The 23,225-nt window shown below is 39.1% G+C and overlaps 1 protein-coding gene across 1 annotated transcript in view; it reads left to right on the plus strand.

The window, feature by feature from the left end:
* PTPN5 (protein tyrosine phosphatase non-receptor type 5) overlaps positions 1-23,225 on the plus strand; it is a 71,818-nt gene that overhangs the window by 19,353 nt on the left and 29,240 nt on the right. Inside the window, exons 4-9 of the mRNA XM_058158294.1 lie at positions 9,930-10,111; positions 10,443-10,562; positions 10,878-10,919; positions 13,818-13,901; positions 16,398-16,636; positions 18,478-18,667. Of these exons, the coding sequence (XP_058014277.1) occupies positions 9,950-10,111; positions 10,443-10,562; positions 10,878-10,919; positions 13,818-13,901; positions 16,398-16,636; positions 18,478-18,667 (837 nt within the window). The 5' untranslated portion in view covers positions 9,930-9,949. The remainder of the gene's footprint in view (positions 1-9,929; positions 10,112-10,442; positions 10,563-10,877; positions 10,920-13,817; positions 13,902-16,397; positions 16,637-18,477; positions 18,668-23,225) is intronic.

The raw sequence follows: 23,225 nt of genomic DNA on the forward strand, positions 1-23,225 counted from the left end.
ATTTGAGAAGTGTTCAACTACAACTGCTATTCTCCTAGCTAATAACTTATCCAACTGTTGAGAATATGATGTTGCACTCCCTTACAGCTGACTAGCACCACACAAGAAAGTGTTGTCTAATGTGCAGAATGTTTTGAAGACACCAGTAAGATTTCATGAGAAAACTAAGCCCTGCAGCGCTGCCATTACTAACCATTTAGTATTCAAGGAAGTGGGGCATAGTTAATTTGGCACTTTGTTCATACTTAGAACAAAGTGGCAAAACAATCACAAATCTATAGTTATAAAGGTTACAAAAATTGCTTGGTGTGAATGTTCCTTTTTTCTAAAAAAGTTGGTTACATTTTCAATTCTGCAAATTATTTCACAACTTCAGTTATAATTTGCACTGTTCTAATTTGCAAATACAATTAAGTATGTGCAATTCAAGTGTGATTTATTTTACTCAGGCAATGTAAGTTATTTTTTGTTAACTTCTTACTGTTAAATTCTTATTATTAAGTTTAACCCCAAACTACATTTATTCTCTTCTATTGGAATTCTTACTAAGGAGTCCTCCAGTGAGATTTCAAAAGAAAAATAAATGTAACATTCTAATAATACACTGGCATGCAGAGGAATGCAGTATATAATACAATTGCTAATATGTATGAAAAGCAGCCTTTTAAATATTTGCTGTACATTATTGCTGTTTAACATATTTCTTTTTCAAAGACTAGAATCATTTTCATGTTAAAATAGAATCCCTCCTGTTTTTCTTTTTAAAGGCAAAGAAATATCGCTGTGCTCTAGAAAGGAGAAACAAGTAAAATAAATTATGTTCTTCTCTTTTACATGCTGTTGTTTTTACAATAAACATACACGGTGTGACCTTCAAATTTTGGCTTAATGTTGTTCTTCCGTTTAATTAAGACTTTCTTGAAAACTTGTGTTCTTGACAATGCTAAGAGCTCCTGCTTGCCTGAAGTAGAAACATTGTAAGGAGAACAATCAGATGTTTGAGAACTCATGAGTAGGTGCTTTGCCACCTTCTTGCTATTAAGCCATGAGCTGCACACCTCATTACAGTGTGAAAACAACTGATGCAGCAAACACACAACTCATCAGAGCAATATAAGATTTAGGGATATTGGCACAACGAACACGCTTTCATATTCATTTGATGCTAATTGTGTGTATCTGTATAAGCTTCCTAACAAACAGGAAGCAGCAGGTGAAGCTAAGAATCACATCAGATACCTGTACAATTAGCACAGGGGCCCCCCAAGGCTGTGTGCTTGCCCTACTTCTTTTTTCTCTGTATACCAATGACTGCATCTCCAATGATCCATCTGTTAAACTACTGAAGTTCGCAGATGACACAACAGTGATCGGTCTCATTCGAGACAATGATGAATCCGCATACAGACGGGAGGTTGAACAACTAGCCTCGTGGTGCGACTGGAACAATCTGGAACTGAACACACTCAAAACCGTAGAAATGGTGGTAGACTTTAGGAGAAACCCTTCCATACTTCCACCTCTCACAATACTAGACAACACAGTATCAACAGTAGAAACCTTCAAATTTCTAGGTTCTACCATATCGCAAGATCTAAAATGGACAGCTAACATCAAAAACGTTATCAAAAAAGCACAACAAAGAATGTTCTTTTTCTAAAAAGTTGGTTACATTTTCAATTCTGCAAATTATTTCACAACTTCAGTTATAATTTGCACTGTTCTAATTTGCAAATACAATTAAGTATGTGCAATTCAAGTGTGATTTATTTTACTCAGGCAATGTAAGTTATTTTTTGTTAACTTCTTACTGTTAAATTCTTATTATTAAGTTTAACCCCAAACTACATTTATTCTCTTCTATTGGAATTCTTACTAAGGAGTCCTCCAGTGAGATTTCAAAAGAAAAATAAATGTAACATTCTAATAATACACTGGCATGCAGAGGAATGCAGTATATAATACAATTGCTAATATGTATGAAAAGCAGCCTTTTAAATATTTGCTGTACATTATTGCTGTTTAACATATTTCTTTTTCAAAGACTAGAATCATTTTCATGTTAAAATAGAATCCCTCCTGTTTTTCTTTTTAAAGGCAAAGAAATATCGCTGTGCTCTAGAAAGGAGAAACAAGTAAAATAAATTATGTTCTTCTCTTTTACATGCTGTTGTTTTTACAATAAACATACACGGTGTGACCTTCAAATTTTGGCTTAATGTTGTTCTTCCGTTTAATTAAGACTTTCTTGAAAACTTGTGTTCTTGACAATGCTAAGAGCTCCTGCTTGCCTGAAGTAGAAACATTGTAAGGAGAACAATCAGATGTTTGAGAACTCATGAGTAGGTGCTTTGCCACCTTCTTGCTATTAAGCCATGAGCTGCACACCTCATTACAGTGTGAAAACAACTGATGCAGCAAACACACAACTCATCAGAGCAATATAAGATTTAGGGATATTGGCACAACGAACACGCTTTCATATTCATTTGATGCTAATTGTGTGTATCTGTATAAGCTTCCTAACAAACAGGAAGCAGCAGGTGAAGCTAAGAATCACATCAGATACCTGTACAATTAGCACAGGGGCCCCCCAAGGCTGTGTGCTTGCCCTACTTCTTTTTTCTCTGTATACCAATGACTGCATCTCCAATGATCCATCTGTTAAACTACTGAAGTTCGCAGATGACACAACAGTGATCGGTCTCATTCGAGACAATAATGAATCCGCATATAGACGGGAGGTTGAACAACTAGCCTCGTGGTGCGACTGGAACAATCTGGAACTGAACACACTCAAACCATAGAAATGGTGGTGGACTTTAGGAGAAACCCTTCCATACTTCCACCTTTTACAATACTAGACAACACAGTATCAGCAGTAAGAGACCTTCAAATTTCTAGGTTCTACCATATCGCAAGATCTAAAATGGACAGCTAACATCAAAAACGTCATCAAAAAAGCACAACAAAGAGTATTATTTCTCTGCCAACTCAGAAAGCTCAAACTGCCCAAGGAGCTGCTGATACAGTTCTACAGAGGAATTATTGAGTCTCTCATCTGCACCTCTATAACTGTCTGGTTCAATTCTGCAACCCAGCAAGACAGACACAGACTTAAGAGGATAATTAGAACTGCAGAAAAAACAATTGCTACCAACCTGCCTTTCATTGAGGACCTGTATACTGCACGAGTCAAAAAGAGGGCTGTGAAAATATTTACAGACCGTTCACATCCTGGACATAAACTGTTTCAACTCCTACCCTCAAAACGATGCTATAGAGCACTGCACACTGAAACAATTAGACACAAGGACCTTTTTTCCCCAAACGCCATCACTTTGCTAAACAATTCCCTCAACACTGCCAAACTATTTACTAAGTCTTCACTACTATTAATCTTATCATCATCACCCATCTCCTTCCACTTATGACTGTAACTTCGTTTCTATCCTTATGATTTAAATTGATATAGATTGTTTCCTGATTGCTTATTTGTACCCTATGACTATCATTAAGTCTTGTACCTTATGATTCTTGATGAACATATCATTTCTTTTATGTACTCCAAGAGCTTATGCACCAATCACACTTGGCCAATAAAAAATTCTATTCTGTTCTGTTCTGTTCTGTTCTTTGGCAAGGAACCACTCTGAAAGAAGAACATGAAGCTTAACGCAATTTAAGCACAGCCTAGTCCATTTATTAGAAAAGCGTAGGTATACATTGTTGACAGCAATTATTTTTTCAACTTTTGCCTCTGCCAGGGTGTGAGTGATGGCTTCATTAAAAAGCAAATTCCTATGTTGAGATATGGGAAGAAGCGATCTTTTGTCATATTTCAGAGAAAGCGGTAAATTACTGAAATTATTTGTGCTGGTTGTGATGAAGGGGAAATTCATTTCTTTATACATTTCTCTCTTTTCTACATCATTGTATCTGTATTTTCTATTTTTCATTATATTTTTTGTAGTTTTTATCTTCTCATGTTAATTTTTTAAAATCTTTTTAGTTTGCATTAGTTTTTTATCTTTTTAATTGCGTTCTTAAGTTAAAAAATGTTGAAGCAAATTCTTGTAGAGAGAATAAGGCACAGTAAGTAGAGACTGGATTGTGGGATCCTTTAAGCTGAAGGCAACCAATCTTTCAACTTCTTTCATATTCCTGGGACATGAGAAACTAGTGGTCTGTGGTGAGAATGGCAATATACCATGATTGCTTACCTCCCAGGCTGTTCTAGCAGCAGCTTTGCTGTGGCTGGATACCAAAGAGTGGCTGGACATCAAAGAGTGGCTGGACAGAATTAAACTTTGCATATAAATGGTATATGGCAGTGATGGCTAACCTTTTTGCCGTCACGAGCGAAAAGCAGGGGGAGTGTGGGGGGGGTTGTGCGCATGTGTGCCCACACACATAATTTAATGCGCCCCGCCCCCATGCATGTATTCGCCCCTGTGTTCCCCCCGTTTTTGGCACATAATGGCACGGTGGGCATGTTTTTCGCCCTCCCCAGGTTCCAGAGCCTTTCTAGGAGCTTGGGGTGGGCGAAAACGGCCTTCCTCACTCCCCTAGAGGCCCTCTGGAGGCTGGAAGCAGCTCATTTCCCGACTTCTGGTAGACTCGGCCCACAAATCAGCTGGCCGGCCTGCGCATGCAGGCTGGAGCTGAGCTAGGGCAACACTCATGTGGCCACAGATATGGCTCCGCATGCCACCTGCGGCATGCCATAGGTTCGCCATCACGGGTATATGGTGACTTTGGTGTCTGTTTTTAGGGATTAAAAAAAGAGATGAAGTCTACACACACTTTGTCCTGGGAGCCACCCCATCTACCAACAGAGAGGCTTTTTTATGTTGATAGAAATCAATATTTGAATCAGACCGTTTGTAGTATTAATTCTAAGGCTTTACTTTCCATATCTAAAACAATTTTATGTTGTATACCGGTTTCACTCATCCTATGAGCATATTGACTGGATTCACACATTATCAGAAGGCCACATCTTACTTCACAATGGGTTGCAGATACAGGGTACAGGTGACTAGATCTATATCACGTGATGCATCATAAGTTGAAAGGGCAGTCTACCTGGCTGTGAACCTTGGTGAGAATATAGGCTCATATTTTTATTCTTAGAATAATGAAATACAAAGGAAAACAAGATCTATACTGGATAATATCACAAAAACAACTACTAAGCATACGTAAGACATTTGTAAAAACATTTTGCAAAACTTTCTAGAAGCACACTTGCCCCTTTCCTTTTGTTTATTCCCCCAATTGCTGAACACAAACTAAATATATTTCCATTAAAAGTGAAAGATTATTGCTAGTATATATAAGTCCTTTCATGTATTAGTTTTGACCGGTCTCATTATGTTTTCCTTTAAAATCATATTCCAAGTGCTTCAATTTGCCCTGCTGTATAATATTTAATATATACAAGAGCTATGAATATATACTGATAATTTTGCCATTGCTGCATATTATCCAATGGTTGGTGTTACAATCTGATAATAACCAACAAACTTCCCTTTTTTCCAGTATTGTAGCAAATTAGCTCTTATAGCTGTCACCATTTATCTTAGTATATAGTGATATTTTTTTAAAGTTTTCTTGAATTATACCTAACAAGAATCTTGTAATTTTAGTTAAAATATGATTTTTTTAGGATTTTCTGAACATGTTGATATCTTTTTTCCAGTACTTTTTAATTATTTTACACAACTACCACATAGAATAAAAAGGTCTCTATTATGGCATTTCAAATATTTATTTTTCTATGATTTGTCTAATTTGGTAATTGATGATGGATTTATATACTGTATCATCCTTATTGCAACTATGAATGTTTTTTTAAGTTTTGCATTAACTTCATCATATTTTTTATTCGTTCCATCTTCATGTCATATTTCAATAACAATTTGTTTATTTGTCCTAACAAAATAGTTTTGTATAAAAGTCACAAATTCTATGATCTTCTTCAAAATAACTCCTTCCATCTTGAGGTCACTTTTTATTCTTCTGGCAATTTGTAAATACATCAAGCAAATTCCTACCTTCATTGAATAGTTGTTCTTCCTATGTTTCCTGAATCTTGATATTGGCCTATATGATTAAATTTTTCTTACAATAGTTGTCCTTAAAGTAAATGACATTTGATGATGGAGAACTTGCTGGACTTATTTTTGATATTAAAATATTCCATATATATTTTTTATCAAACTTCCTCTAATATTCTATCCTTTCAAATTATTTTCTTCTTTTGTTCCCTTTTACCATAAAGACCAATGAAGTCCTTTGGCTAGTCTGGCTTCTTTTATTATTGATGTTCTACTATTTTTGGATTTTATAAAGTTCGTGAGTTCATTTTTACTGTTATGATAAATCCCACCCAAAAAAGTTTTAAATTTTCCAATATTTTTTTAAAAATTCATAATTTATCATAATTGTTCTGAAATATTATATGTCTTTATTAGTTCCTGCCAAACAGAGGCCCAAATATTTCACTTTTTTTTCTTATCTCATAACTGGGCTCTTTTTTTTTTCATAGTCTTTTTCTTATAGGATTAAATAATTTGTTATTATCTTGGTTTTTTCTTCACATTTTATATCTGGAGAATTCACCAAGTCTATATTTATTTTCATGATCTTTCTTATAATTCCCTGTAATTGAATAATGGTGCATTAGTACTACATCATCTGCATAGCATTTCAACTTTTATTCTCCCTGCACTTTAATCCTAAGTATTTCTCTCTCTCCAAATCTTGTTTGCTAAAACTTCTAAAGCAATTTCAAATAATAAGAGAGAAAGGGGTCAGCTTTGCTTGGTGTCTTTGCTTACTGGAAAAGTTGTAGAGAGCTTTTTGTTTGGTTTGGTATAATCTTTGTTTGCTATTGATATATACATTCAAATTTCTCCTGAATTAATTTTGTTTAAAATGAAGGTAGATTTGAATTTTTGTTCAATAACCATAGACATGTACAATACAAACAAATATTCCTCTGATCAGGATCAAGCTACTTTCAGTTATATGATTAATAGTTTAGTGTTTTTCATTTAGTCTACCCTACTGAATTGTGAAGAATTAAAAAAACCCAACTGGTTTGTAAACTGGATTGAGAGCACTACTTAAGTTGTATGCTTTTATTTCAGCTCTGACTGACAATTCAACATCAGATGTTCACAGCTGTTTCTGTTACGTGCCGTTTACTATTAATAAAAATATGGTTAGGAAACATTTTAAGTACAAAATGCTCCAGTCTATGACATCCTGTCACTTGGAATCTATGGCTCCAAATTAATTATGTCCCAGATTCCTTTGTAAAATTGAAGCTACATGTTTTCTTCCATATTTAACTATACAAGTATGATTTAAATGCCCTTCAGAGTGAAACATTATACTACAGGTAGTCCTTGACTTACAACAGTTCATTTAGTAAATGTTTAAAAAATGTTTAAAAAGTGACTTACAACCAGTTTTCACACTTGTGGCCACTGCAATATCCCCATGGCCATGTGATTTATATTCGGATGCTTAATATTTGACTCACATTTATGATGGTTGCAGTGTCTTGGGGTCACATGATCACCTTTTGCAACCTTCTGACAAGCAAAGTCAATGGGGAAACCAGATTCATTTAATAACCGTGTTACTGACTTAACAACTGTAGTGATTCAGTTAACAAATGTAACAAGAAAAGGTGTAAAATGGGGATAAAACTCACTTAGCAACATACATTTTGTGCTCAATTGTTGTAAGTCAAGGGCTACCTGTACTTGTATGTCTCCATGACAATCTGCTGCTGATTTCTGATTTAGTATTTTTCCTCCTCTTGAAGCAGTTTATCTCTTCTCTTCTTTACAGGAAAATATGAATTAAGAAAGCGGTAGAAAAAGGTGGGAGTTGATAGCATATTCTGTACATTCATAGCTTGCTAAGTGAGGCTGTCAGAGTTGATAATATTTCACCTGTCCCCTTAGTCATTGCTTGGAAAAATTGACATGTGTGCAAAGGAGCCTACCTCATCCAGCTGCCAGATGCATGTACAGCTTCCGAATTGGTCATTTGGATTGATAATTATGGGAATGGTCCCATATATTTGTGCTTTCAATGTGTCTGGAGGTCAGGAAAGACTAGAATAGTATGTAACCAGGCACCAAAGCTATAGTCCTTCGTCTTCTACCTTCTTCCCCTGACTAAGATGCCATTCCGTCATAAAAGCCATCCTCTGTGACATAATGGAGAATGTTTCTTTACTTGCCCCGTCTCTTATTCCATATGAAATGACAGCTGGACTGAGTGGGCGCAATGTGGAAATTAATGTGTGGAAAGACATGGTGACTCACCGGAGACTGTTTAAAATCAAGCCTTCTTCTCCAGTGTTTTAGCACATGGCTTCTCTTCAGTTTGCTCAGACAGGGCAATAGGCCATCTGTGGGAGGGAATAGGTAGGAGAAGAGGGCTGAGAACTGAGGCAGAACGTTCAGCATATTAAAATGAAAATGGATTCAGCTGAGGAGAGGAAACCTGCATTTGTATTTCTAGCCATTTGTGAATTTCAGGTCGATAATTTCTAACAAGCAGATTCCCTTTGTGATAGTCACAATCCATTTCTATGTGTAACCCACACATATTTTAGTAATGGATTTTTTTGCGGGGGAGGGAGAAGTATACTAATGCAATTGTGAATTATGTCTCTTTGATCTTTAGGTAGAAATTACCTGTGTTGTTCTTTATTCTGAAATAAATGCATGGCTTGAGAATGATGTTTGTTCTTGGATTTGTTGGTACATTTATAGAAAAAAAAGTCCAAGATTTCCAGTCAAACCTTTTTGTGAGCTTGCTCAGAAGTGAATTCAATGGGGTATAAAATTTTATCTGGCTTAATTTTTAGGCACATAGACCTGTGGCTGAATCCCAATTGAAATTGGCTTTCAATTAAACATACATAACACATACTTTCTTGAATTTATAGCTTGGATTTGCCAGAAAACAGTCCTGCCACACAGTTGGGACAGCAGTGAGGAGACATGGTTTATCTTGAAGACTCGCTTCATTCTTCCTCATTGCCAAATCTTTCTCCAGCATTTCAAAATAGCCAAAGAAGGCATGTTCTGAAATAAATCAAAGTGAAGCAATGTAGCTGTTTTGCTCTTAGAAATTGGCATTGGTGTTGGGGAATATTATTACATTATGGCTCAGAAATGCTTCATTTTCACAATGGTATCCAAGCTCCATATGTGTGTGGTATGTTCAGTTTCCCAGTAGGCATTGTTTTGATGAAATAAAAACCATAACTGCTTTAAAGTGAATACTGGGGAACCTATGAAATACTTTCAGATAACTTTTATGAGCATCTTAAAATGATGCCCTTAAATAATCTTTATAAAAGGTTTAAGGAATTAAAACAAATTCCTTAATTTGTTAAATAATTAATAGAATAGAATTCTTTATTGGCCAAGTGTGATTGGACACACAAGGAATTTGTCTTTGGTGCATATGCCCTCTGTACATAAAGAAAAAAATAAAATATATTCGTCAAGAATCATAAGATTCTTAACATAAGAATAAGATAACATAAGCAAAAAATAATGCTTTCATCTTTTACAGTGTATCAAATCAGAAAATCAAAGACTGATGCATATGTTTTAAATCATCCTAAATGATTAAAGGAAACAAGAGAAAGCCCCAATTTTGTTGCTCTAGAAAAAAAAGTGCAGTACTGTTTCCAGTCATCTTTTTTCTAAGGAAGGTTGCTAAGACTTCCATGGCATCCTATTCATATCTACAAGTGCATTTAAGAATCGTGATTACAAGTTTGGCATGTAGTAATTTTACCTTCAGAATTGATTGATTTTTTTCAGTAGGAACATGGGAGATACATAGCTACTTATCTCCTGATTGTATCATTTTTATTTTTGAAGGTATTTTCAAGCCAGCAGAAATGGAACCGCTGAATGGAACAGATGGCCAGCCAGAAGAACAAAGCAAGACAGAATCACCTCTGAAAAGTGTTGAAGTGTCTCCATACCATCGCTGGGCGACCTGGTGGAATGGGATGACAACAGGCGGAAATCTATATCTCTTTATCCTCTCACTGTTCTTGGTAAGGCTTCTATCTTAATTGGTATGGACGTTGCTTTCTGACAAAAGAAAAGGAAAACATTGCTTTTGTTTTTTTTAGATTCATACATTTTAGGGGCAGATTTCCCACGTCATAAATGCTGATATAGCTGAAATTAAATCAAAAGATGTGCCGTGTTACATCAGGTAACTCAGTCTTTTTATTCAAATTAATTTTGCAGCTGCAAAAAGCCTCTGTGCTTTAAAAATAGACATGGTTATAAATAGAAGATTATTAATAGAAATCTTGGATTTGCTATTTAACATTTAAAAAGTGCAGTAACCTCACTATACATGATCTGTTTAAACCACAGGTTTTCATCTTTATGTTTTGGTGTGGTGGATGTGAGACAATCCCAGCAATTCAGGATATTTTGGCTGTCTTGTCCAACCTTGTTCATCCCTCACAACTGTTGGACTCAAATTCTAACAAGGTATGTTCGGTGATTTCAGTACGCTTAAATGTGGTGTATCAATGATCTTCTTGATAGTGCTAATATCTTCTTGGATGGAATATTAATAATGGATGTAATACATAAAGTAGTGTTTGTTATACATTATGAATAGCTTCTCTAGCTAAATGAGGAATAAAGAGCAGTTCTGAAGTTGACATTAGCAGTGTACAGATCTCATTGAACAAATGGAAACTGCATATTTCCTGCTAAATGCACCACAATGTTTATAAAAGACATACAAGGATATTTGCTTAGAATGAACATTTGTGTCATTTCTTCCCCTTTTCTCAAAAGGATGTTTGGAAACAGAAGCTCTTAAGCTACAGTCAACATCAGGTGACTGAATTTCTATTTGCAAACCGTACTTCGCTTTTGTTTGTCCCAAAGATGCTTTTTCAAGAGGCAACTGAACTTTCTGGTTTTTCTTTGAAGACGTTTCATTCTCACTTGAGAAGGGAAACATCTTCAAAGAAGAGGGAAAAAAAGATAAAAACCAGAGAGTCCAGTTGCCTCTTGAAAACACCCCTTTGGGACAACCATGACCTGGATGACTGAGAATCTCCATAGACATTTTCCTTTTGTTTATGCCCTGGCTTCCTCAGTCTATCCTGTGTGCTTTCCAGATCCATTTCAAAAGATCCCCCTGAGCAGATCTGGGGCTCTCAAGGGCGTACCAGAGTGAAAGAGGAATTTCATCAGTCATGACGGAATTTAACTTATTATAATTTCCTGAACTTAAAAAAAACCAATGAACATCACGATTCCGGTATATAAGTTATAAATGCCATTGTTTTACTCCTTGTGTAAAACTGCTTTATTCATACCTGAGTTATGTCAGTTCAGGAAAACGATCTGAAAACGATATCACAATGATAATATCTAAAGTATAATTGGATTGCATTTTCTATGATGTGTTGTAAAGATTTAATAGCTTGGAGTGCTCTGAGTTATTGCTACATCCTTATTCATCTGAGTCCCTTTTCTTTATTCATTGCTCTTGGCTATACTTCTGACTCATTTCTTCTCTTTTATTGGCCTTATGCCACCATACAGATTGGCAGTCCTATCATAATCACTTCCTTTCTCCAAACTCTAATTGTACATCTTTTCCCACTATAGTTGCTGTTGCAGGGCCCATTTTCTTTGTAGACAGTAATGTGTTGTAAAAAGAACATTAGCAATAGGCTTATAACAGAATAACAGAGTTGGCAGTGACCTTGGAACCAACCCTCTGCTCAAGCAGGAAAGCCTCTACCATTTCAAACAAATAGTTGTCCAATTTCTTCTTAAAAACCTCCAAAGTTGGAGAACCCACAACTTATGGAGGGAAGTTGTTCTGAATAATTGTTCTAGCTGTCAGAAAATTTCTCCTTAATTCTAGGTTGATTCTCTCCTTGATTAGTTTCCATCCATTACTTCGTATCTTGTTTTCAGGACCTAAACAGAAACAATTACAATTTGTCTTCTGCCCCCTTCTCCCTAGAGTATGGAGCTTAATGTTAGGGTTCCAAGTAACACCCCCAACAAAATAAGACTCGAAGGCTTAAAGTTCCTCAGAGTTCCATTTTATTAGAGATGTCATATTGGCACATTTGGGAAAACACGAATCTGAAAGTTTCCAGGTTTTCCCCACCCAAAGGAAAGTTCAAGTCCCTGCCCAACACCCACATGTCTATCACATGGTCCGATCAAAGCCCCATCCCAACTGGAGATGCCTCCCAGTCACACCCCTCCAGGTGCAGGGCAAGATGTCCTTGACTCTCTGAGAAAGGAATGTTATTATGACTACATATCACCCTGGCTCCACACAATCCCCTCTACCAGTCTTCCACAGTAGTAAATGTGGTAGGCCTGAAGATCCAACAAAAAAGATGGCTTACAGGAATGCTAACAGGAATGTAAATAAGAGCTCTCTGGTCCCTCAAAACAAATTAGGTAGATCACCTTAGATAGGATGAGTGAGATTGCTCAGGTGCTGAGCTCCTCCTAGGCTGTGGCAAATGATGGATAGATGGGAGAAAAATAAGACACACAGATGCTTGTTTCCTACTGCTGCTGCTCCTATTGCAGCCGTAGGACTGAACCAAACAGAAGACTTACAAGATAGTGGCCAGGAATGAGAATTGGCGAAGCCACCAAAACTTCTCTGAGCTCTGCTTCAACCACATGGTCTAGTTCTTCCTTTCTGCTACATTTCTGGGTGACTTTAGGAGTAGCAATGATGATAGAAGTGATTCTGTAGAGAATAAAGAGGATGGTCTTGACAAGAAAGTGAAGATCAATGATCACGGGAACAAATAGATTTTGTTACTATAGCCCATCTTAATAAAAATAATTTTAAACCTATGTGGCATCTGTTTCTTGGTCTGGTTTACCTTTTCAAGAGTTAGAACTCAAGAACGTGAAACACATTCAACAGAAGTCTATTCTCAAGTTGCTTTCAGAAGTCAAGGAGGAATGGTAACAAAGACAAATGGCTTATGCTGAACAGAGATGCTCTCTTGGGAGTGGACTAATGTCAACAATTAATTCATAAGAGTGATCAATGCTATCTTTGTCCTATGCCCAAATATGGATCTGGATTCCAAAGGATTTAGATAATCTTTTTCCAGCATACTCCAGAATTATTCAGTGACCAAGCGCATGTTATAGCTTGAGTAATAATTATGAAAGGTGTCTGGCTTTGGAGAAGACCTCCAAGGAGTGGCAAACTACAGCCCCTTTTAAAGTTGCTAATGGAACCTTCTCCAGAAGTTAAGCCTTAGCCATTGTCTCATCTCAGGGCCTTTTCTCTACAGAGTGAACCTTTCATTATCTATTTCAGAAGTCAAGAGAAAGGTATGCTTAATTAACACAGATGTGAAACTAGCAAGTTTTTGACATTTATCCTTTCCTTGGTGTCTTCCCATTTTTTGATCATATTTCAGAAACTCACAATTTCACATTGCTTTTCTGAATCAGTTCAGAACATCATAAATGACTTAGCCCTTAGCCCTTAGTTACCCAGGGGAGGGCATGCTGTAATTCAATGAATAGGAAAACATTTTTATTTCAATGAGTGAGAAAAATTACTTATTTTCAAGTTTTGAATTGTTAATGTTTGGTCAAAAAATTAAAATGATTTACATAATTTCACAGCCACCTTCAGAACAATTTCCTACATTACATTTTCTTATATGCCTCTCTGGGTCTTTCACTACCCTAAAATAACTATAGGTTTATATTCTTCCTTAGAATCTGATCAGAGATGAAGGCATCACAGTGTCTTACCTCCTGCTGTCTCTGTTCTCCCTTGGCTTGCTACTCGTAGCAACATTGGTAAGCTGACATCTTGGAAGCATTTCATTTCAGTTGAAGAGTTTGCTGAATAAATTAATGAGTTTCCTTAGAATGTTCTACTGGTACATTTGGTGAAAAATAAGTTTAAGTAAGCCCTAGCAATGTACATGTACATTTCCATAAACATTATTCTCTGATAGATTCTGGGAATTAGACAATTGTAGAGTGCCCTCTCTTACTTTTGGAAAAAGAAGTGGGTTTTTTTTTTAAAAAATAATTTACTAAAGAGTCTAATTAGTTCTCTCAGTAAGAGGACTGATGTGGGTAGTAAGATTAGCTTTGCTGTACAGTTCATTTGCTCTTTGCAAAGCTCTTATTCACCAGATTTATTGTTTGATCAAATAATAAGGTGTTACTGTAGAGGAGGATAATCATGCATGTTAAAATGCAAAGGACGAGCCTCTAAATTGACAGTGAACTGTAAAAGATTCAAACCACTTCAACAATGAGATATTCACTATTGCAGAGCAAACACAGTCCGAATAAGAACAGTGGGATTAGTCCAACTGAATTTTCCAACAAATTCTACATTTTTTTTCTATTTAATTTTTAATTAAGAACATCAGAAAGTAACAAAAAAATTACAGGGAAAGATTCTTACGGTGTAAGTTTAGATGTACACAAATATTAGCAAAATATTTTGAAGTCTTAACATTCAATAGTTCAGATGATCAGCCACGTTATGAAAATACTTGACTATGCGAAGTTATTCAGTGTTAAATAGAAACCGGGATCAACCTAATTTATACGATTAAAATGTTTCTTAGTCCTACTTGATAGAGAAGAACCTAGAGTTGACATATCTTGATTATTTAGAACTTATCTTTTATAGTTTAAAATTCTCCCATACACTACTTTTTCGTATTTTCAATATTTGTGAGGAAGCTCCCTTACATTTCAAGCAACAAAACTTCCATTACTCTGATTTTCTTGAGAGTTCCACAATATGCAAGGCAATATGTTTTCTTAAATTGGCCAGTGTATTGCAACGTAATCATATCTGCTATGGAAGCCAATGTTTTGGAAATGGCTATACAGTTCCTAAGTCTGATCCCTCCTTTCTTACAGTCTCCTCTGTCCATGCTCCACCCTACCAGGTTCACCATGACTAACTACATAAAATGAATTCAAGGAAACTTCTGATTGAAACTAGATTGAGAGCATTGTCAAAATATGTTCCATCAAGTGCAAGGGGATTTTTGCTTAAGTATGTATGAGTTGAAACCTGCTTAAGTATGCTTAAGTATGTATGAGTTGAAACCTGAGTTTCAGGAATGCTAAATGTTAAGCCAACTACAGAATTTATTTTTATTTATTTGTTAAAATTATTTCCTGCTCATCTCGCCATGGGGCTACTTGGGCAGCTTACAACAATAAAACAGAAAAAATAGCAATAGCAAAGCAATGAAACAATAAAAATAAACTAGGAAAGTACAATAATATGAATTAAAAGATAGGAGAAGGAGGAACAGGAAGCATGGGGGGGAATCAACTGATCAGTCTAATTAGTCTAGATTACTTTATATTGCTGTCTAAAGTTCTAGGGGTAAGGTTAAAAAAATCTGCACACAAACAGATGCCTAAAAAGAAGAAAAAACTTGATAATGAAATCAGAAACAAACCAATAGCTATATTTGAAATAGAGAGTGGATTTCCCTCCTACCCCCATTAAACTAAGAGTACAGACATACCTTTTTAATTCAGTGATTTTATATAAATAAAGAAAAAGAAGTAGAGCATAGGACATATTTTCCTCTACCCAACAGACAGCTGAACTGTGGAGAAAAGTCAGCAGGGAACCATGGATTCATTGCAAAAAAGGTCAAGAGGATTCATGCACACCTCTAAAATAGAGCATTTTTTCCCTTCAGTCTGCCCATCCTTTTCCTTTTTCCTTATTGAACACAGCCTTGTTCCTAATGCCAGGTTTTGAGTGGAAACAGAATAATTATTGATGGAAGTTATTTGAATGTTACATTTCTTGCAAAGATGCTTATGCACAGATTTCTTTAGCCCTTTGTCCCTTTTTGGTTCTTTTGGTCTTCACAGATTTTACAAAAACCATTTGATTTTTAAAAAATGGAATAAGTCAAGGGAGCTCTGGTTTCAAGAAGCCTTCATCTCTGTCATTGCGGGGAAAGTTGTTTTCAGAATCTAAGAATGATTCTTGATAATGACCTAGTTCACATGTGGTGGTTGTGCATCTCATGATAGTGGATCACTGTGTAAAATACATGTAAGCATCTCTGCACGTTTTCCAGGGTCTCCACTGTATTCAATGGTAATTCTACTGAGAAAACTACTAGGCATAAAGCTTTCCACCCCAAGTGCAAAACTATAATAGACAATTCTCTTGTTTGTAACATACAGAGGCGCTGCATAGCATTTTCCTCTTCTCTTCCTGTCCTCTTCAGCAGAACCCATCGGTTTTCTCTCTAGAGAGCATTAAATGCAGTACGCTTTATTTTTTCATAGGTTTGGCATCTTGTGAAAGCTCCTCCAGATCCCTCATTTCCCCTCCAAGAGGACAGGCGACAGTCTGTAAGCCGTCAACCATCGTTCACTTATTCTGAGTGGACGGAAGATAAAAACGATGATGACTTCCTTGATTTAGATCCTGTACCAGAGTCACCTGTTTTTGACTGTGTGATGGATATAAAAGCAGAAACAGATCCAGCAACTCTTACAGTTAAATCTGTAGGGCTGCAGGAAAGGTAAGGCAGCATGTGAAGAAATGCAATCAGCTCATCATAGGGCAGGAAAAGCTTAGCCATTATGAACAATCAACTTAATTTGGACCAAATAAACTTATTTTCTTTCAAAAATAAGCAAGTCCCCCCTCAGCTCAATAATTAATTAATTCCCAATTAATATTTATGAATATATTCTATGAAACTATTAATGGATTTCTCAAACTGTATTCATCTTCTTAAATTGTTGAATTTCTGGCTACTGAACAAAAATAAATCTTACCTGGAATAAAATGATCCATTTGTTATTCATAGAGTTCATTTGCCACCGATGCTTTTCCTACAGTTTTTTATTTGTTTTGATAATCAGTGGCAATAAAAGATAGCTTTGAAAGCAAGAATATGTCATTTGAGAAGGTTATTTAACCCTATCCTCATACCAACTTTCTCAGATATAGTCATTCCTCTACTACTCCAAACCTCACAATTATCTTCATGGGAATGCCATGGAAAAGGCAGTGCATATTGCATTCTTGCCTCTTTTCTCTTGCTGAGAGGGATGAACTGAGAAATGCCTTAGACAGGGTGAGTTATTATCTTCTAGGTCTCCATATCTCTGACCTTCAAGGCAAATCAGCTAACAAAAAAAACCTTAGAAAAGGCAAAAAAAAGTAATTCTAGGATGCTTGTGAATCTAAAACCTTTGACAAATTTTGAGATAAGGGACTTAAATTATTATATTGTCTGTTATTCTTCCAATAAATAAATATGCTTTCCCTGACCTGTCTGGGGCATGAATCTCCATTCCAATATTTTCTAGCTGACGTAGTGTTAGGTTAACCACCTTTATTTATTAAAGAAGCCATGGTGGCGCAGTGGTTAAGAGTGCAGGACTGCAGGCTACTTCTGCTGACTGCTAGCTGCCCTCAGTTTGGCAGTTTGAGTCTCACCAGCTCAAGGTTGACTCAGCCTTCCATCCTTCTGAGGTCGGTAAAATGAGGACCCAGATTGTTGGGGTCAATACGCTGACTCTGTAAACTGCTTAGAGAGGGCTGTAAAGCACTTTGAAGCTGTATATAAGTTTAAGTGCTATTGCTTTAAATTGAAGTATTTGTTTTAACTAGCATGTTTTTCTCTCTAGGTAGCATCAAACTCCTTATTTCAACATTCTACACTCAGAAGGATAATATGATACAGGTGGTCCTTGCATAGTATCACTTGTTCAATGACTGTTCAGAGTTATGACAGCAGTGAACAAGGAAACATTTGACCAGGCCTTGATGTTGCAGTCATTGTAGTGTCCCCACAGTCACATAATCACAATTTTGGTACTTGGCAACTGGTGCACAATTATGACCCAAAGTCACATGATCACCATTTTCTACTTTCACTGTTGGTTTCCAACAAGCAAAATCAGGGAGGAAACTGTCAGAAAGTCACAAGTCACATTCATGACTTGTGCTTAGCAACTGCATGTGAATCACTTAACAACTGCAACCAGAACTCGTTGTTGTAAGCTAGTCGAATCACACAATTTCTCACTTTAGGACCACATTGCTTTGTGATGGAGTTGTCATTCCCAATTAGGGCCATTAACTGCGGACTACCTGTATAATTTTTGGTGAACGCTAGAACTATTTGACTGAAGGTCCCAGCTAGCCTGGTCATAGTTTATTGACTAGAAGTACAGTATGTGAAGGAAAATGTAATACAATACATCCAGAAGGCTGAAAAGATGTTATGAAGATATATCTTGGATTTTTTATGTTATCTGGATCTCAGGGTGAATATCGTACAAATAGGGGAAGTGAGTGATTCATGCTGATTTGTTTCATAGCCATTAACAGTTACCTCTATATATCCAGGCGAGGTTCAAATGTTTCGCTCACGTTGGACATGTGTACTCCTGGCTGTACTGAACAAGGGTTTGGCTATATCATGTCTCCCAGGGAAGAGTCAGCTCAAGAATACCTCCAGGCAGCATCAAACATTCTCACAGAAGAGGAGCTGCACGAGAAAGCTTTAGATTCTTTTGTTCTCCAGACGGAATTTTTTGTAAGTATTTTGGTGTCCCCGTTTATAGTAGCATTACCCATACTTGAGCACATCAGTTCTCACAATGAATTGAAGAAAAGTATAATATTCAGTGAAATCAACTGAAATAATTTAAAACAAAAACATTTTTAAAAAATTAAATTCATTAAGCAGGAGTGTCATTCAATTTCATTGAGGGCCGCATCAGGGTTGTGTTTTACTTCAGGGGATGGGCTGGGGTGGGGGTTGCCAGGGGGCATGGCCAGCTTGATGTCACTCATGTCAGGGGCGCCTGTGGGGGCCTGAGTGCTCTACCAGTAAAAACAGGCTTCTGAGCTCAGTTTTCAGCTGTGACAGCCTCTTGCAAACCTCTGGCCCTCGCAAGCTCCATTTTTGCTAGCAGAGGCACTGCAAGTTGGTCCTTCACTGTTTCCAAGGTGGCCCCATGAGCCAAATCTAAACATCCAGTGGGCCGGATCTGGTCCGTAGCCCTTGAGTTTGACACCCCTGCTCTAGGGGTTATCTAGTTAAAAGAAAGGAAAATACGTTTTTGGTGCCCTGGATATCTAGATCTGGAAATATTTCAAGGATGGCTCAACACCTCCCCACCCCCTCATTTCAAGCATGGATTTCTGGAAACAACCTTCCCTTTAGGACAGCATTATTATTATTATTATTATTATTATTATTATTATTATTATTATTATTATTATTATTATTATTATCATTATCATTATCATTATCATTATTATTATTATTATTATTATTATTATTATTATTATTATTATTTATTTGATTTTTATACCGCCCTTCTCCCAAAGGACTCAGGGCAGTGCACAGGCAAAAGTAAAAAACAAACAATACAATATACAATTTAAAATGCAAGTTAAAAAACTTATTATAATCAGCCTAAAAACTTTAAAATATATAAAAAACTAAAACCCCATTTAAAATTAGTAATAAGAAATTTAAAATCGATAAAACTTAAGCCAGCCCTGCGCGAGTGAAAAGATATGTCTTCAGTTCGCGGCGAAAGGTCCGAAGGTCCGGTATTTGGCGTAAACCCAGGGGAAGCTCGTTCCAGAGTGTGGGAGCCCCCACAGAGAAGGACCTTCCCCTGGGGACCGCCAGCTGACATTGTTTGGCGGACGGCACCCTGAGAAGTCCCTCTCTGTGAGAGCGTACGGGTCGGTGGGAGGCATGCGGTAACAGCAGGCGGTCCCGTAAGTATCCAGGCCCTAAGCCATGGAGCGCTTTAAAGGTTGTAACCAAAACCTTAAAGTGCACTCGAAAGGCCACAGGTAGCCAGTGCAGCCTGCGCAGGAGCGGTGTTACGTGGGAGCTACGCGTAGCTCCCTCTATCACCCGCGCAGCTGCATTCTGGACTAACTGAAGCCTCCGAATGCACCTCAAGGGGAGCCCCATGTAGAGAGCATTACAATAATCCAAGCGAGAGGTAACGAGCGCATGAGTGACTGTGCACAAGGCATCCCGATCAAGGAAGGGGCGCAACTGCCGAACCAGGCGAACCTGGTGGAAGGCCCTCCTGGAGACGGCCGTCAAATGATCTTCAAACGACAGCCGTTCATCCAGGAGGACACCTAAGTTGTGCACCCTATCCTTTGGGGCCAATATCTCGCCTCCAACAGTCAGCCGCGGCTGCAGCTGACTGAATCGGAATGCCGGCATCCACAGCCACTCCGTCTTGGAGGGATTAAGCTTGAGCCTGTTTCTCCCCATCCAGACCCGTACGGCCTCCAAACACCGGGACAGCACTTCGACAACTACATTGGGGTGGCCCGGGGTGGAAAAGTACAGCTGGGTGTCATCAGCGTACTGCTGGTATCTCACCCCGAAGCCACTGATGATCTCACCCAACGGCTTCATATAGATGTTGAACAGAAGGGGCGAGAGGATCGACCCCTGCGGCACCCCACAAGTGAGGCACCTCGCGGTCGACCTCTGCCCCCCTGTCAACACTGTCTGCGACCGGTCGGAGAGATAGGAGGAGAACCACCGATACACGGTGCCTCCCACTCCCAATCCCCCCAACCGGCGCAGCAAGATACCATGGTCGATGGTATCAAAAGCCGCTGTGAGGTCTAATAGGACCAGGGCAGAGGAATAACCCCTGGCCCTGGCCCTCCAGAGATCATCCACCAATGCGACCAAAGCTGTCTCCGTGCTGTATCCGGGTTGGAAGCCGGACTGGAACGGGTCTAGATAGACGGCTTCATCCAGGTATCGGGGTAGCTGTCTCACCACAGCACTCTCTAAACCTTCGCAACAAAGCGAAGGTTGGAGACTGGACGATAATTACCCAAAATAGCTGGGTCCAGGGAGGGCTTCTTGAGGAGGGGTCTCACCACCGCCTCTTTCAAGGCGGCAGGGAAAACCCCTTCCAACAAAGAAGCGTTGATAATCCCTTGGAGCCAGCCTCGTGTCACCTCCTGAGTGGCCAGTACCAGCCAGGAAGGACACGGGTCCAGTAAACATGTAGTGGCGTGAAGCCTCCCCAACAACCTGTCCACGTCCTCGGGAGCCACAGGGTCAAACTCATCCCAAACGGACTCAACAAGGCGTGCCTCCTCTCCCTCGCTTGGATCATCCCAATTTCGGTCCAGACCATCCCGGAGCTGAGCGATTTTATCGTATAGATAACCACTAAACTCCTTGGCAGGTCCCTGCAAAGGGTCATCCCGCACCTCCTGATGAAGGAGGGAGCGGGTCACCCGAAACAGGGCGGCCGGGCGGTTATCTGCCGACGCAATGAGGGTGGAGGCGTAGGAACGCCTCGCCTCCCTCATTGCCACTAGGTAGGTCCTAGAATAGTAGCTTCGGAACGACTGGACCTCCAGGTGCTCTCTAGGCGTCTTCTCTGGCGTTTCATCTCCCTCAGCCCCTCGGAGAACCAAGGGGCCGGACGAGATCTGCGCCGGGTCAGAGGCCGCAAAGGCACGACACGGTCCAAGGTCCCAGCCGCAGCCTGTTCCCAGGCCACAACTAGTTCCTCAGTCGTGCCGTGGGCCAGATCCTCAGGGAATGGCCCAAGCTCCGTCAGGAACCTCTCGGGGTCCATCAGGCGCCTGGGACGGAACCAGCGTATAGGTTCCGTCTCCCTGCGATGGTGAGCGGCGGTTCGGAAGTCTAGGCGAAGGAGAAAATGATCGGACCATGACATAGGGCCGGGCTATTTACGGGACCGCCTACTGCTACCGAATACCTCTCACCGACCCGTGCGTTCTCACAGAGAGGGACTCCTCAGGGTGCCGTCAGCTAGGCAGTGCCGTCTGGCGACACCCAGGGGAAGGGCCTTCTCTGTGGGGGCTCCCACCCTCTGGAACGAACTTCCCCCAGGACTCCGTCAACTTCCGGACCTCCGAACCTTTCGTCGCGAGCTTAAAACACACTTATTCATTTGCGCAGGACTGGATTAGTTTTTAAATTTATATTGGTTTTAAATGGGTTTTTATTATTTATATTGCTTTTTAATTCGGCTTTGTAGAATAAGTTTTTTAAATGTTTTAGTGTGTATTTATATGTCTTTTACTTGCCTGTGAACCGCCCTGAGTCCCTCGGGAGATAGGGCGGTATATAAATGTGATTAATAATAATAATAAAAAAATTGGTTCTGTTACTAAATCATCTAATTCCAGATCATTTAACCACTGTCCAGAGATATAAATCAGATCCAGCGTGCCTCCCCCCATGTGCGTAGGGCCATCATTTACTCGAATCAGGTCCAAGGCCGTCATGGAAGCCTGGAACTCCCGAGCTGCAGTCGATAACAAGCCAGCTGATGGTAGGTTGAAATCCCCCATGACTATAAGTCTGGGGGTCTCAACTGCCACAGCGGCAAGTACCTCCAACAGCTCGGGCAGGGCTGTGGTCACGCACCAAGGAGCCAGGTACGCGATCAGCAAGCCCAGCTGATTCCTATGGCCCCACCTCACATAGAGGGATTCACAGCCAGCAATCTGAGGAACAGTGGCCTCCCTCAGCTCTAGATCTTCCTTAATGACAACCGCCACCCCGCCACCCCTGCCTTGGGCCCTCGGCTGATGAAATGCTCGGAAACCTGGAGGGCACAGCTCAACAAGGGGAACCCCCCCTCTGGACCCAACCAGGTCTCCATAATACCCATAAGGTCCGCGGACTCCCCCTGAATAAGATCGCAAATCAGGGGAGCTTTATTAGCCACAGACCGGGCATTACATAACATCAACCGAAGATCCAAGCTCTGAGGATCATGGACGCCCGAGGAACGGGTAGGAACTGAGGGGCCGGAGCACGTGATCGCTTTCAGACATCGAACACGTGCTCCCAACTCTCGATACAGAGAGTGCCGCATTCAGCAGGCACATTGAACTTTCTGTTCAAATCAATCTCTGCATTTTGAAAGTTTCAAATATATCCCACCTATGGCTGAATAGGGAGGAAATATGAACAGATTTAGGAGACATGTCCTTAGTAAGGCAGAATAGCTTTGAAAGGAAGCAAAAGCAAATATTCTTTCTATATTTCATAGAAACAAAAACAAAAAGAAATCCATACAGTACACCAGCATACAGCATTTACC

Source organism: Ahaetulla prasina, chromosome 1 (genome assembly GCF_028640845.1).
Source record: "Ahaetulla prasina isolate Xishuangbanna chromosome 1, ASM2864084v1, whole genome shotgun sequence".
NCBI classification, from domain to species: domain Eukaryota; kingdom Metazoa; phylum Chordata; class Lepidosauria; order Squamata; family Colubridae; genus Ahaetulla; species Ahaetulla prasina.